At 46.3% G+C, this 13,459-nt stretch overlaps 1 protein-coding gene across 2 annotated transcripts; it reads right to left on the reverse strand.

Annotated features, from left to right (window-relative positions):
• Positions 1-5,124: 5,124 nt before the first annotated feature.
• Positions 5,125-6,985, reverse strand: LOC117836295 (transcription factor MYB52). Of its 2 annotated transcripts, none has more exons than XM_034715699.2 (3): positions 6,558-6,985; positions 5,678-6,106; positions 5,125-5,562 (listed from the first exon to the last, which is right to left on the reverse strand). In XM_034715699.2, exons 1-3 carry the CDS (start codon positions 6,670-6,672, stop codon positions 5,390-5,392), a joined length of 717 nt encoding a protein of 238 aa, XP_034571590.1. In that variant the 5' UTR covers positions 6,673-6,985; the 3' UTR covers positions 5,125-5,389. The 2 variants fall into 2 exon arrangements, with proteins under 2 accessions (XP_034571590.1, XP_034571589.1); XM_034715698.2 differs by having other exon boundaries at positions 5,125-5,565; positions 6,558-6,970.
• Positions 6,986-13,459: the final 6,474 nt, after the last annotated feature.

Here is a 13,459-nt window from a genome sequence, read left to right on the forward strand (position 1 = left end):
CCGCGGGCAGGGCTGGGGGAGGACTGGAAGATTGGGGTTTAAGACTAGTATAGACTACTCCGTACAAGCGAATCTGTATGACGTGTGGGCCCATCATGTCAGTGATGTTAGTGACTAGCACCGATTTACTTCTAGGGCTGCGACGCTGCGTAAAGAAGCCTGGGAAAGCCATTCCACAGAATCACGGACGCCGCTCCACTACTGCTGCGATAGTATCCCACGCCATTAGTTTTGTTTTATCTCGTGCAATCTGCCTTACAAACATTTGGTACATTTATTTCAAAAATACTTTTGGTACAGAATCAGTCTCCCATGTGCATCACTTCATCTCTAGAAAAAACATGTCATGGCTTTAATTCTCTCATCAAACATGTATCTCTTAATCTTCTCATTTAGATCCACTCAGCAATTGTTAGCTACTCCTTCCATCCCAAATTATAGGTTATTTTTACTTTTCTAGATTCGTAGATATAATTTGGAAGTGAATAGTAAAAATAGCTGCTAAGAACCTGAACAGCTAGTAGCTAATACGATCAGCTAACAAATAGTTAAGCACCAGCTAACCATTATTCCATTTCCATAAGCTGATCTAACTACCTAAAATCAACTAAAAACAGCTAACGGGTGATTAATTACAAGAGAGAAGGGTGGCCCTCCAGTTAGTCGAACCATGGTAAATTTCGCTTGTTCGGCTGTGCCACATTAGCATGTTACTTTGTGTCCTTAGCTAACCGCGCTAAGATTTGGCGCATCACATGTGCGGCGGATAATTCGTTCTCCGCACTTTTCGCAATAGCATCCCGCACCATAGATCCAAACCAAACATCATCTTCAGCAAACGTGGCCTGTGGTGACCTTTGATGCGATCCAAGCAAGGTCCAAGACCCATGAAGACCGAAGACCTCAACCCCTTCTCAAAGTTCGACATGTAAAACACTCAAGACGGTGACGAGAGAGAACGAGACATGATTTGATGTGACAGCGTGTTAATCCGCCACCGAGTGACGCCTCTTATAATTCCCCTCGTAACTTTTTCTTACCTCCCGTTATGAAACTTCTTTTCTTCTTGCTATCCTTTAGAGCAGTGGGCCGATGAGATTTCTAGAGCGTACATTTCTCTCTCTCTATTCAGTGGCCCATAAATCCGGGCCGCCCGCCCAGCTGCCCACGAGGCCGCCGCACAGCACTCCACCACGGTGCTGTGGGTGGGTGGGTGGGCTGAACGCGCCTGAGCCGTTACACAGCCCACGGGTTCGTGCACGGGTTACACAGCCCGAATGCGCGAGTGGCGGCGAATGGCGATCGCGGCGTAGAAAGAGCGGAGCACGTACGAGTACGAGTGTACGACAGCACGCGTGCAGCGCGACAAGCGGAGTTGCGAATGCACGTGAGGGTACGGTTCGCAGTTCTGTTTCACTTTTTTTTTCCCGAAAGGAGACTCCAATGTTGCAGTATTTATCTAGGGTTCATAAACCTATATTTTTCAGTAGAAAACTCTTCTCGTGTATTTTTCTTTGCCATCGCGACTAAGGTTCGCTTTCAGACATGCAAGTATTTTCTGATTCACACGTAGGATAAACATTTTTTGCACGAATTCACAAAAACCTGAACTCGATTTTTTAAGATCGAAGATTAGCAGGTGGCTAGGCACGTTAAAAATGTTTGTCGTTCAGCGCTATAACTGCTAGCGCGAGGTGCGCCTTACTTTTCATAACCCCTGTGTACTACCTGATGCTGAATGAAATCCTAATAACCTCGTTAGCGTGTCCCACCAATGATACAAAAAGTGTTAAATAAGCCAATCGTATAATAGAACTACTACTAGTTCTGAGTGGTGGCAGCTTATTTTGCTGCAGCTAGATAATTAACATGATGCAGAATTGCAATCCCATGCCTCCTTTTGAAATTAATAGGCTAATATTATTTTGTTAGGACAAGCATTTAATTAATAATTATTCGAAAGTACTTTCTAAAGAATATACTTTTGTATCATATAAATGAAATACTAATAGAGTAACTGTTAGTCAAGAACTTGTCATACGGAACGAAGTATGCCTTGTAATGTATATAAAAACAGGAGTAGATAATTAAGTATGCTAGAATTGCTATAAACTTTTGGTCGTAAACTCAGAGCTTGAAGCATAAGTAATGCATAATCAATGGAGAAATCCAAAAAGATTATTTGGCTGCCGCAAACATATTTAAGTTTTAGAGAAGAAATACACATGCGGTTAGGTTCTTAAGACTTGGACCACCGTCTTTATATATTTAACTTGAGATAATTGTAAGTGAAGTGAAGCCTCGGGTAAAAATTATTTACAAAATAGTACATTATATTTTGTTAAAAAATTAAAGATATAAACAAAATATTGATCATAATTAAACAAAATAGTGCATTCTTATTTCCTCAAACATTAAGTAACTCGAGGGAGTACGATTTAGTATGTAAGACTTTTGCAAAGGGTAGCCATGGCCTATGCATGTCGGTGATACTATACTACCTCGGAACACATCCATGATTACATTTGCACCGCGAAGGCACACACGGATATGGCCAAATAGCAAGTGCGGGCTGCTTAGAATAGCACTATAGGAGTGTTCTAGTTCAAGTAATAAATAGAATGCAATTCCTTCTATATATATTAAAAGGAAAAGCTAAAAGGAGGCCGCGCTTATAATTAGAGCTATAATATAGCAACTGAAACCACCTATATCTAGCCGTGCAGTAAATTTAGTCATGCAATTGGACGGCTTTCAACTTGTAATTACTACTGCATTAGCATAGCATTAGTAATCTAGTTAGGACCGTACTACTGAAAACCATATATCCAACGGTGCATATATCTGTGCATGGCCAGAAAGCAACATCCCATCCAATCCACTAATCCCACCAGTGTTCTGATCGGAACTAAATTAAACCCGGTGATGGATCATTGGACCTTGCTCCCCTCGGAGGAGAGGAGGGGATGATCCAACTCGTACGTCACCGGCCCCGCGAGCCACACGACGCGTACGCTGCATCCGCATTGATCAGAACGCTAGCTCGCCGTCGCCGTCGCCGAGACCCCGACCATCCATCCTTCCCCACTTCGGTTCGTTCGGCCCCCATTGAAGCCGTAAAGGCCGCCGCGCACGCGACGCGACGCGACGCGACCGAGCTGCGCCGGCCCCGAGCCCAATGCGCCATGAAATAACGAAACCGCAAGCGACCGGTCGCGCGCCCGAGCTGTCGCCGGTCCCCGCTTGCCCGTTACTGAACCGCTCGCGGGAACGCCTCGGCCTCGCTCGTTGGCGCGGTCACATCGCCCACCAACAACGCGATGTGGGCTCGGCAGCTAGGATTGACGCATCGAGCTAGCCCCGGCCTGGCTCGGAATCTTCGCGCGTCACACGGCGCCCTTGTCCGGCGGCGGGCGCGCGCGCGCGCCATGACGTTACCGCCCCGGAAAGCGACGCCGGCGCGCGCGCGCCATCCATCGTGGGCGCGCGCGCGGCGACGGCGTGTACGTCGTCGTCTCGGTGGCGCAGCGCGATCGGGCACTCGTGGATCGGGCGCGCTTCCGTGCGCGGGTAGGTTGCTTGCGATCAAATTAAGCTCGTCATCGGCAAGCTTGCTATACACCTCGCTCCCGAGCTAGCTTGCCCAGTTGCTCTGCGCTGATGAGCGACGCTGACGTCTCTGGCAAGTACACTATAACTAACACGATGCTGGCCTATCGGAATGATTATTATTAAGTACCGGATCAGTTGCGAAACGGCCGATCCATGAATCCTTGCGTTGTACTTTGTTCTCTCCCGGAGCAACACGATTATGCACGCTTAGTTAGGTGCCCCCGCATGGGCATGGCAGCGCATGCACAGTGTACCTTACTTCTCGCACAAGCTTACGTGCATGCATGGGATTCCTATTTCTTCATACAGCTAGTAATTTCTAACACTTTTACGGGATCCAATTTCAGACTCGTCGTTTCTCCCGAAAACAGACAGATGGTGATTCCTTCGGAGATAAGAGTAGTGGTTAATTAGTTTGCTTGCGTTGGTGAGACGAGGCGTAGTTGTTCATGCATGCAGATGCTTGTACTAATTTACATACTCTCTCCATTGTAAAATGTTCACAAAAATATAAGATGCGGTTTGACTCTCGGGTCTCAAAATTAGCTTTAATTTGACCCATAAGTGCCCTATATATAAAAAATTGTAGGAAGTACATTTATTTCAATCAGGAGTGAAATTAAATGATCATTTTAGAGAAGTTGGAACTGTAGTTAATAAAAAACCTGTGTTGGGCTAATAATTTCCTCTGATATCATTTTCACTAGACACGTAGTTTGTTAGGGAGGTGCATGCATGCACTTTGATTTGACTAAGCTCGTACGTATACTAGACTAAGCTCGTACGTATAGCATCTACCCACTATTCATTGATCACTGTAGAAAAACAGTAACTAATTAAATATTGTTAGGCGCGATAATTAAACACATGATATAGATGCGATATATGAACTGTCATCGTCTGTTTGTAACTAATTAATTAGCTTTGGACAGTGTACAGCGCAGCATTGTAAAAAGTTCTTTCAGGTTGTTAAATGTCATGTCGACTTGTCGAGCATGTAGTACAAAAGGAGTCTTCACCGTTACACTCGTGTAAGGATAATGTCACTAAAGCGATTCGACAGAAACGTGAATGGATGAAGGTTTTCTGCACCGAAAGTCGACAAATATCAATTAGCTACTGCATCTTATTTTCCCACCTTTTCCAAATCTTTTCGTTCAATCAAACATTCCATCATAGAGTTGGAAGTCCAAAACAAAGCAAGAGCACGGTAATTTATTGATGGTACACGGCTACCGTAAGACAAGCTAGGCACTATCGGTTGCGTACGTAGCGCTTAAGGGCTATTAGTTCAACATCACATGTACGATTGGAATGCATTAGTCATATTTCAGTGGATGATGTCGCTTATGCTAAATGTGATGTGCACTTATCATATATTTAAACGATCAATAATGGTGGGCAAAAGATAATACTAGAAAAAAAAAAGAATTAGACTAGCTAATAAATTAAACCTGAAGAATCCATGCATGAGTTTAGAATGCAATGAAACTGGGGAGATCAATGGCAATATATTTTAGAAAATGAATTAATTATTCTTTATATTAAATAAAATTTACAAATAGATGAGAGAATGATTAATTCCTCATTTATCTCAGAATAATTTTGCACATATATATACACCAACGATGGTGGATATGGACAGATATGTATATGTACGGTGCATTTTGCTTCCTCTATAAGTACCTTTGGTGTTAGATTTCTATTTGCAGCATGCCTCTTTCACAAAGCATTACAACTTGCTTTGGATGCATCCCTAGTTAAATATATAGATAAATCATTGGCGATGAGAAGCAGCCCCAACCTCCAGGAAATCTATGAACTGCACCTGCCCTTCAGCTTGATCATCCCGATTCTCCTCTTGCTCCTCAATGCTCGAACCGCACTTGGTGTCGCTCGAGTTCGCATTCACTTGGAGAAAGTCGTAGAATTCAACCGATTTGTTCGTGTCTTCTGATCAAATTGAAATCACAGATAATTAGGCTGATATTACCACAATCTGCGCATGCCAGTGAATGAAAAATGTGCGCTATAACATGTAGTCTTGCATGCAAGATATATTCACCTTCTTCGTTAGTAGTTGAACAATAATCCTCCTTGTTGCTATCATGGTTAATGGCAAAGGGTACTGCAAATTCTCTTCGGTACTTGTCCAGCAGGGAGGCCATGCTGCTCGAATCAGGCCTCGGCCTCTTGGCGTTCCTAGGGTTATTTTCATCTTCCGCAGCACCAGCGGCGGCAGCACTAGGGACACCACCGGCACCACGCTTGTTAGACATCCGCATCCTCTCCCTGCACCGCCGCGCCATGATCACATGCCAGTGATTCTTGACGGCGTTGTCGGTGCGCCCCGGGAAGAGCCTGGCGATGACGGCCCACCGATTGCCATGGACGCGGTGGGAGGCAAGGAGCAGCTCCTCCTCTTCCTCCGAGAAGGGGCTCCGGTTTATCCTCGGGTCCAGCTGATTGAACCACCTCAGCCTGCAGCTTTTCCCTGAAACAATTTGTCATTTTCACCAATAAGTTAGCTCCTCAATCACGCTACTATCATGCATGCGGCTCCATGGCTTGTGCAGGAAAGAACTCGGCCACTCAGATAAATTAGAAAGCAAGAAAAGTTAACCAGCTCGTTAGAGGAATGGATCGTAAAATTGCTCTACAAGTGATGCAGATATGACATGCACATCAAGGCAAATAATATATCATGTGTGTATTGGGCGAATGGCAGATAAACACACCTCTCTGACATGACACCCTAACAGATCTAAACTTCTTTTAACTAAACATGCATGCCCAATCACAAAGTCAAACTCGAAGCAAAAAAATTGAACCAAAAGGAATTGAAGAAGGAATTAACCAGACCAACATAGTTCCCAGCAGCCAACAGAAAACTCTACATGCACATGCTGTATCCGAGATCATGCATAGTCTTGATCATAGCACACCTGATCTCCCTTGAAGCTTCTCGGCGATGGCGTTCCAGTTGTGCGGCCCGTATAGCGCGACGAGCTCCTTCAGCTTCTCGTCCTCCGATGGTCTCCAGTGGCCCCTGGTGCACATCCTCGATCGATCGATCGCGCAATCAACAACAACAGACTGCTAATCTGAAGCTCTCTATATAGCCTTCGCCGCAATAATCTTTGCACCACCTCCTCCTACTCAACTTCCTAATAGCTAAGGCCGCAGCGAGGAAGGAATAAATTAATTAGCAACTGAGCTAGGTGATGTTCAGGGAAGAACACGGATCGATCGATCGATCGAGGACGCTGCTGGGCAGGAGGTAGGGTGGATATGAACAAGGATGTGGAAGAGGGAGGACGAGAGATATATAGGCAGGGAGAGAGAGATAAGGTCCGGGGGTATATAAGAAGGGAAAGTGGTGGGCAGTTTTTTTTCCTCCCTCTCGTTGTTGTTGATCGTTAGTGAGGGAGAAGATAGTGAGTTAGGAGATGGTTACACCAGAGTTAGTTTGATGCTACGTGTGGGCTAACGGGTGGTTTTGTACGTTAAGCTTCGCCAGGGATTGATGAATAGAAAATGTTAGTTACATGCTATAGGTCCACAAGATCGACTAACTACCTCGCCGGTTACAATTGTTCAACAAACTACACATAGCTAGGGCCCAGGGCCCAGGCAGGCATGATCTGCATGTGCTGTAGCGCCAACTGCACATGACATTTGCAGGAACCAGCGTGTATTAATTTAACTATTTTATCGATTATTTTCTAACAGTTTGGGAGCTACAGAAGATTAATTTGACATAACGTAGGATATCTAGCATGTTTACACATGTACCTAATGACTGGTATACAACCAAAATTTGTTTTCGTCCAGATCGTGCTAGCCTACTACACATCATGCATCTAATTAGGTTGTTTTGATTAGATAGACACGGACCATTTAGTATTTTTGTACCTTATTGGTTTAATGTTTGAGGAATATAATATTAGCATGTACGTACCTTTCAGAAAGATCACTTGTTATTTTCCCAGATCACAAGCTTCGATCGTTGTGTGCGAGAGAATTCTCCACCTGGTGCACCTAATGGTTCTGGGAGTTTGGGAGGAACCGGAAAGAGATGCGGTGCGCGGCTGCGTGTAGGGTTGCTTGGTGGGGGGAATTCTGCTGTTCAGGTCTCAACATCCCTCTGATGTTTCAAACCTACAACGTCTACTTAAAACCAACCCATCACACTCTCTCCCCCGAGCGTACTCGGCACCTAATTATAGTAACATACCTTAAACTATATCCTCTGCGTTGGGCGACCTTACTCAGCAACGTTATGTGTAGAACACATCGGATCGGTCGATGGATTTCGACAAGTACAAGTTGATCCTTTAGAATGAAAAAATAGGTCTTAAAAAAACGTTTTAGAAATAGGAGTAAACTACCATTATTTTGAGCTATAAAATCCATCATATCATGCTTATTAGTTGTGCAGTTTGGAGGCTCATGCATGCATGTGTGTTGGAGACTCAGAAAGTTGCTCCTTGCATGCAGGCAGTAGTAGGCAAAAAAAAAAAAAAAGAAGGACTGCTTGTTTCTGCCTGTAGGCCGTTGCAGCTAGCGACGAAGATCCAACAAGTAGCCACTAGCCAGTAGTCGCTGCGGGTTTTCTAGTGCTGTTGGGCGCCTCAGACCTACCCCGGCCAATCCACAACTTCTCTATTGGCCTGCCCCTGCAGGTCAACTGGGTTGTAACTAAATAAACACACTACTTCCGTTGCTGTTAAGTGTTTCCATTTTAATACTGCGCCAACACATTGGTGATATCGTGCATTTCTAGAGCTGTGAAACAGCCTTTTCAACCATATGTTTAGAACTAATTAACAAGTAACAATACTAGCTATTGGTGCAAAACTGAAAACATATATCCATGCATGTAACTAGTTAAACCATATAGAGAACCTTTTCCCAACCTTTTCTGAAAAAAAAACAGATTTTTTTGATAAAATAAAACCCAGTGCTACCTTGTTGGTCGTTGTTGCATATCTCTGTACTTCCAGATGGTCATGATGTGCATCTCTCTCCATTATTCCTGTCTGCTGCCTTTTCAGATATGGTAGAACCTAGACATATGAAACTTCTTTATGATGAAATTTGATCGGGAGGTGATGGGGCCATGGCAACTATAGAGGAGACATTCTTGGTGACCGGCGAGCGCGCGCATATCAAGGTAACAGCAACTACCTATCAGAAGTTAATTTATTTCGCTATTATTCGTTCCTTCCTGGGGTAGATTGCTTCCGCGGTCAACAACTGAAGATCAGGCTGCTTGGGAGCTTCTGCCTGTTCTCTGCTTCCATTGCAGGTTACATGCGCCACAAGATCAAGTAGAGAGCAGGATGTCAGCTTCAACCGTTGGCCTAACCCTGTTCCGTATCGCAGATAAAAGTTCTTAGAAACCAAGCAAGCACCTAATAAGTCTAAACAATAGGAAACTGAAAAAAAAATAGAACCAATGGTCCGGTAAGCTGAAATTCAACCTGTTATGAGCACTAATCTTCTTTCTACCCTTTCTACAGAAAGGGGGGAAAAAAGAAGCTTCAGATTCTACAGACTAACGCATTCCAGTCTTCAGAGTCCGTACACCTTTCGTAGAAACAGAATCGCTTTGAGAGACAGTCTTCCTGTTTCCCAGATTTGTCAAGAATGCGAAATTTTTCTTACCGTACTCGAACCAGCGGCATAAACTTTGGACCCGATGGATCAAACGTCAGGCTGTTTGCATATTAGGCACTGCACATTCTCTCGGTTCTCACGTGTGCAGCCTTGACTGATCGAGACAGAGCATGCAGAAGCAAGGGCTCTTCTTTCTTTCTCGCATCTGGAAATCTTTGCTTTCCAACCATTTGAAAAGGAGCAGAGATCTTAGTAGACGCGAGTGATCTCACGGGCGGAGGACGAAGAAGTAACGGTGGTGCAAAAGCGACGCGTACCGTAACGCCCGACGTAACTGCCGAATCTTCAGTTACAAGATGTCCTGTGTCCAGGCGACCTAATCAGCCGAAACCGGGGCTTCAGGGCCCGGTTATTCCTGCCTACCATGTTTGAACGTGACCTCAGCAAGGGTTACTTGCTCCTACCACACTGAAGTGACATGCAAGACACGAAAAAAAATGGAGCCGGATCGATCGACGAAGTGATCGATCCGGTCTCCGTGCCGTGCGTGAACCAGGTCCCCTCCCACTATGAAAGTTTCTAGCACCTGGTGACACGATGGGTTTACCGAATCGTCGTGCCACGTACATGGTCGAAACACGGACCGGATCAAACGGAGTTTGAATAATTTACACACACACACCCAAATTAAAATCCGTGCGTGAGCTAGCTCTAGGGCATTGGCTTGAGGAGGCCATGCTTTGGACTCCATATAGTCCATAGCAAAAGCGGATTGGAGGATCTAGCTTTGGTGCACATGCGCGGAATTGCGAAACTCCAAACAATTAAAGACTGAAGCATCACGTCTATCAGAGATCAGGACTTGAGGCAAAGGTTTCGAGTGGTATACGCGGCGCAGGCCATTATCTCACCACCTCGCGACGACAGCCACATTGCCTGAGATCAAGCTACGTATAGTAGCCTTAGAGTGTCGATGGAACAGTACACATACTTAGGCTGTTAGGCATGCAAAAGCTGGCCACCGCTACTCTCTAGGCTACGCTACGCTACAGCCTGCAGCCATCAGCGCAAGTACGCTCCGATGTACGCGGCTCACCTGCTCCGATCCGGCCCGTACGTCTCGCGGCCCCGACCGATACGATCCATCCATCACAGCCCGCCCGCGGTAGCCGTGTACGTAATCTGAGTTTGGTTTGGAGTAGAGCACTCGGTATATGACACCCATACACGAGAGCGTCCGGTACGCGTCCGATGGTACGCGTACGCCCCCGCCTCCTCCGTCACTTCTCATCGCCGGAGCCGGAAGCCACGCATCCATGACGATCCATCCTTCAACGCACCGGAAAACGACCCCTCCGGCCGGGAGGGACGAGCGCAGGAAGTAACCAGGCTGAGGCAGGCAGATCGATCGCGGACGCATGCAGCCGAGACGACGAGGCCAGCCGGCCGGTACGGTATTTGCTCACACCATGCAAGCGGGGGCGATACCTAACTCACCTAACCACTCCCGCGCACACGCATGTGATGGGTACGCGTCGTCTCGGCTCGGCTCGCGCGCGTCTGTGGCAGCGCGAGGACAAGGAGGCACGCACGCACGCACGGCAGCACCTGCCCGGGGCTGACGCTTTGCGGCCGGGCGGCTTCTTGCTTCCGCCTCATCGCAGCTTCGCAAAGTTATCTTTGGTGGTAAGCTAGCATGCGCCAATTTGGTTTTATATATTTGAACAGGCATGGGGGTGCGGGAATCTTGTTTGCTTTTGGGACTCGCTCGGATGGGACAGGACACATGACTCGCTCGTAGCCTATAAATTAGCATATAGAAGTATAAATCTAAAAAGTTAAAGGTAGGGAATACTGGGATAGGACAAGGCTTGTTCTTTTCATTTCATTTTTTTAAAAAAATATTGCTACTACCTCTAGTATTTTTTTTACACAAAAAGTGGCAGACGGGTGCTTCTCGTTGTTCTCGCATCTCAATTCAAACACGAAGTAACAGAAGCACGGCGAACTTGTTTCAAGGATGGTTTCGAGAGGTAACACTAACAGTAGTACATGCACAACAAACTGTGCGTTTTAGTTGCGAGTGTATGGACGCAAATCGCCGATGTGATATGACTTGGAGACCGATGAAACCTGAAACTGAAAGCAACGTTTTATTCTTCCGGTTACAAACACAGTTCGTTTTATTTTTAATCATGTACGATGAAGATATAAACAATAATCGTGCACGTGAGCGCGTATAGTGCAGGCATATTAAGTGTAATAATTTGTGGGACTGATTCCTCCTCTACGAGAAGGTTGAAGCTGGATTATTTATCTATTATCTAAAAAAAACCTCCATTCGCTGCGAGTGCCTCCTATGTGCTGCTTGGAAGTTGGAAACCCTGTAGAGACGCCTTCATTTGCCTACCTTCCCCTCCAATCCAGCGGCCGGCGCAGCGGCGATCATCGCCGGGTAAATTGGCCGAAGCTGATGTCTGATCCGATCCGATGACCCAACTGACCGGTTCCTGGCGAGAGTGTGATCGATGAGGCGAGAGCACTGCACGCCTGACGTCTCCAAAATATTCTTCGGTTAAAGTATCCTCTGAAGCCCCGTCCCAATTGTACCACCACTAGCGATAGTCGCTTCTTGTGGTTTTTGGTCCGGACGCGAGTGGCGGTGAATTTTTAACGGAAGTCAAGTAAAGGCAATCACTGAAAACTAACTGCGATCTAGCAGAAAGCAACGTCTGGGGGGTTAGAGGAAATGAGCTATCGCCTGGCTCTTTATAGTCCTTATCTTAATAACTGCTTTTTTGGAAGGAAAAGGTGGGAAGCCACTTTGTTGTTCTGGTGCGGGAAAATGAAATTAAGGTTTGGATATTAGGGTTTAATTAATACCTTTTACCGTGTCTTATGTCTCGTCAATTTTGTCGCCAAACTCAAATTACTTGTTTCAACTTGGGGTTGTCTACTGTGTACCCGAGTATTTTTTTCCTCCCACACTTGAATTCTGAACCGTTGGATCGAAAACGGATGGACGAGATCTATCAGCACCTCCACCTTATCTTCTCCATCCGTGGACAGGATTCGCGGACCATTCCTATCCTCTTCTTCCTCCCGACCCTGTCATCTCACCGCCGGTGTGGCCCTTCCTCCCTCCACCGCCCCTCCCTCTTCCGTTTTCCCCATCACTGAGGTCGCCGCCACCAGTTGCCCCCGCCTCCGTTGCCGCCCTGCTCGTCTCCGGCGGGCCGCCGTAGTCTCGACCGCCCCCACGCTAATTCGTAGCCGGTGCTCGCCCCCGTCCTTCCACCGCCCAGCCGGGGGTCCACCGCTGCCCCGGCAAGCGGCACCCCCGCCTCACCGCCATCTCTACTGCCACCACTGCCCGCTATCCTGCCACCCAGAGCTTCCTCTAGATCTGCCAAAGATAGGTACGCCCCCAACCTCGAACCCTAAAAGCTCGTCGGGGCTCGTCGGAGCTAGAGAAGAAGGGAGAGATGAGGGGAAGCAAAAATTCAAGTGTGGGCAGCTGAAAAAAAATGATCGAGCATAGTTTAGCTTTGCCCTTCAACTATCAAGATTTTCTGCCCACTTACAAAACTAAACTATCAAGATTCTTTTTCTTATTTTCTATGGATGGGGATACAATTTTGGAAGTTCTATCTACTTTGGGTTACAAACTTATCAGGGGAATAAGTATAGCTCGGATGGTTAGCGGAGATAATTGTACACGCACCCCGGGTCTTCATGGATCAAACTTCAAATCTGACGTCCCGTGTGCTGCTTTTCAGTAGAAAATTGGCGTTCATATTGACATCGAGACATGCCAGTAACTTCATCAATCTTAATATATGTGAAACTATGTGTGTTCATAAGTGTAAGTGTATATGTCTCTGTCTGCATGCGTAAGTGTGAGCGTATACATCCTATTTTTTTAAAGAAAAAAGTTACCTATCAAGATTTTTCTTATTTGCTAGCGATGCAATTTTTAGAGTCCTATTGTGTCCAGCGCCTTTTAGGTCCCAATTGAGAGAAGCAAAACTCCTCTGCAGCCCTAAACGAGCTAGTATTCAGGTAGTGGTGGGCTGCTGACGACGTTGTCGCGCACCAAGTGGCTGGCTGCAGATTTCTGACGATGCGTTTTGTTTTTCCCCGTCCGCGCGCCCGTGCGCCGGAGCCGAGCGCTTTTCGTTGCGAGGAGCACGCACGGGCACGGGTCCGTTTCGTAGAAACCAAG

This window comes from Setaria viridis, chromosome 9 (assembly GCF_005286985.2).
Source record: "Setaria viridis chromosome 9, Setaria_viridis_v4.0, whole genome shotgun sequence".
Taxonomy (NCBI): Eukaryota; Viridiplantae; Streptophyta; class Magnoliopsida; order Poales; family Poaceae; genus Setaria; species Setaria viridis.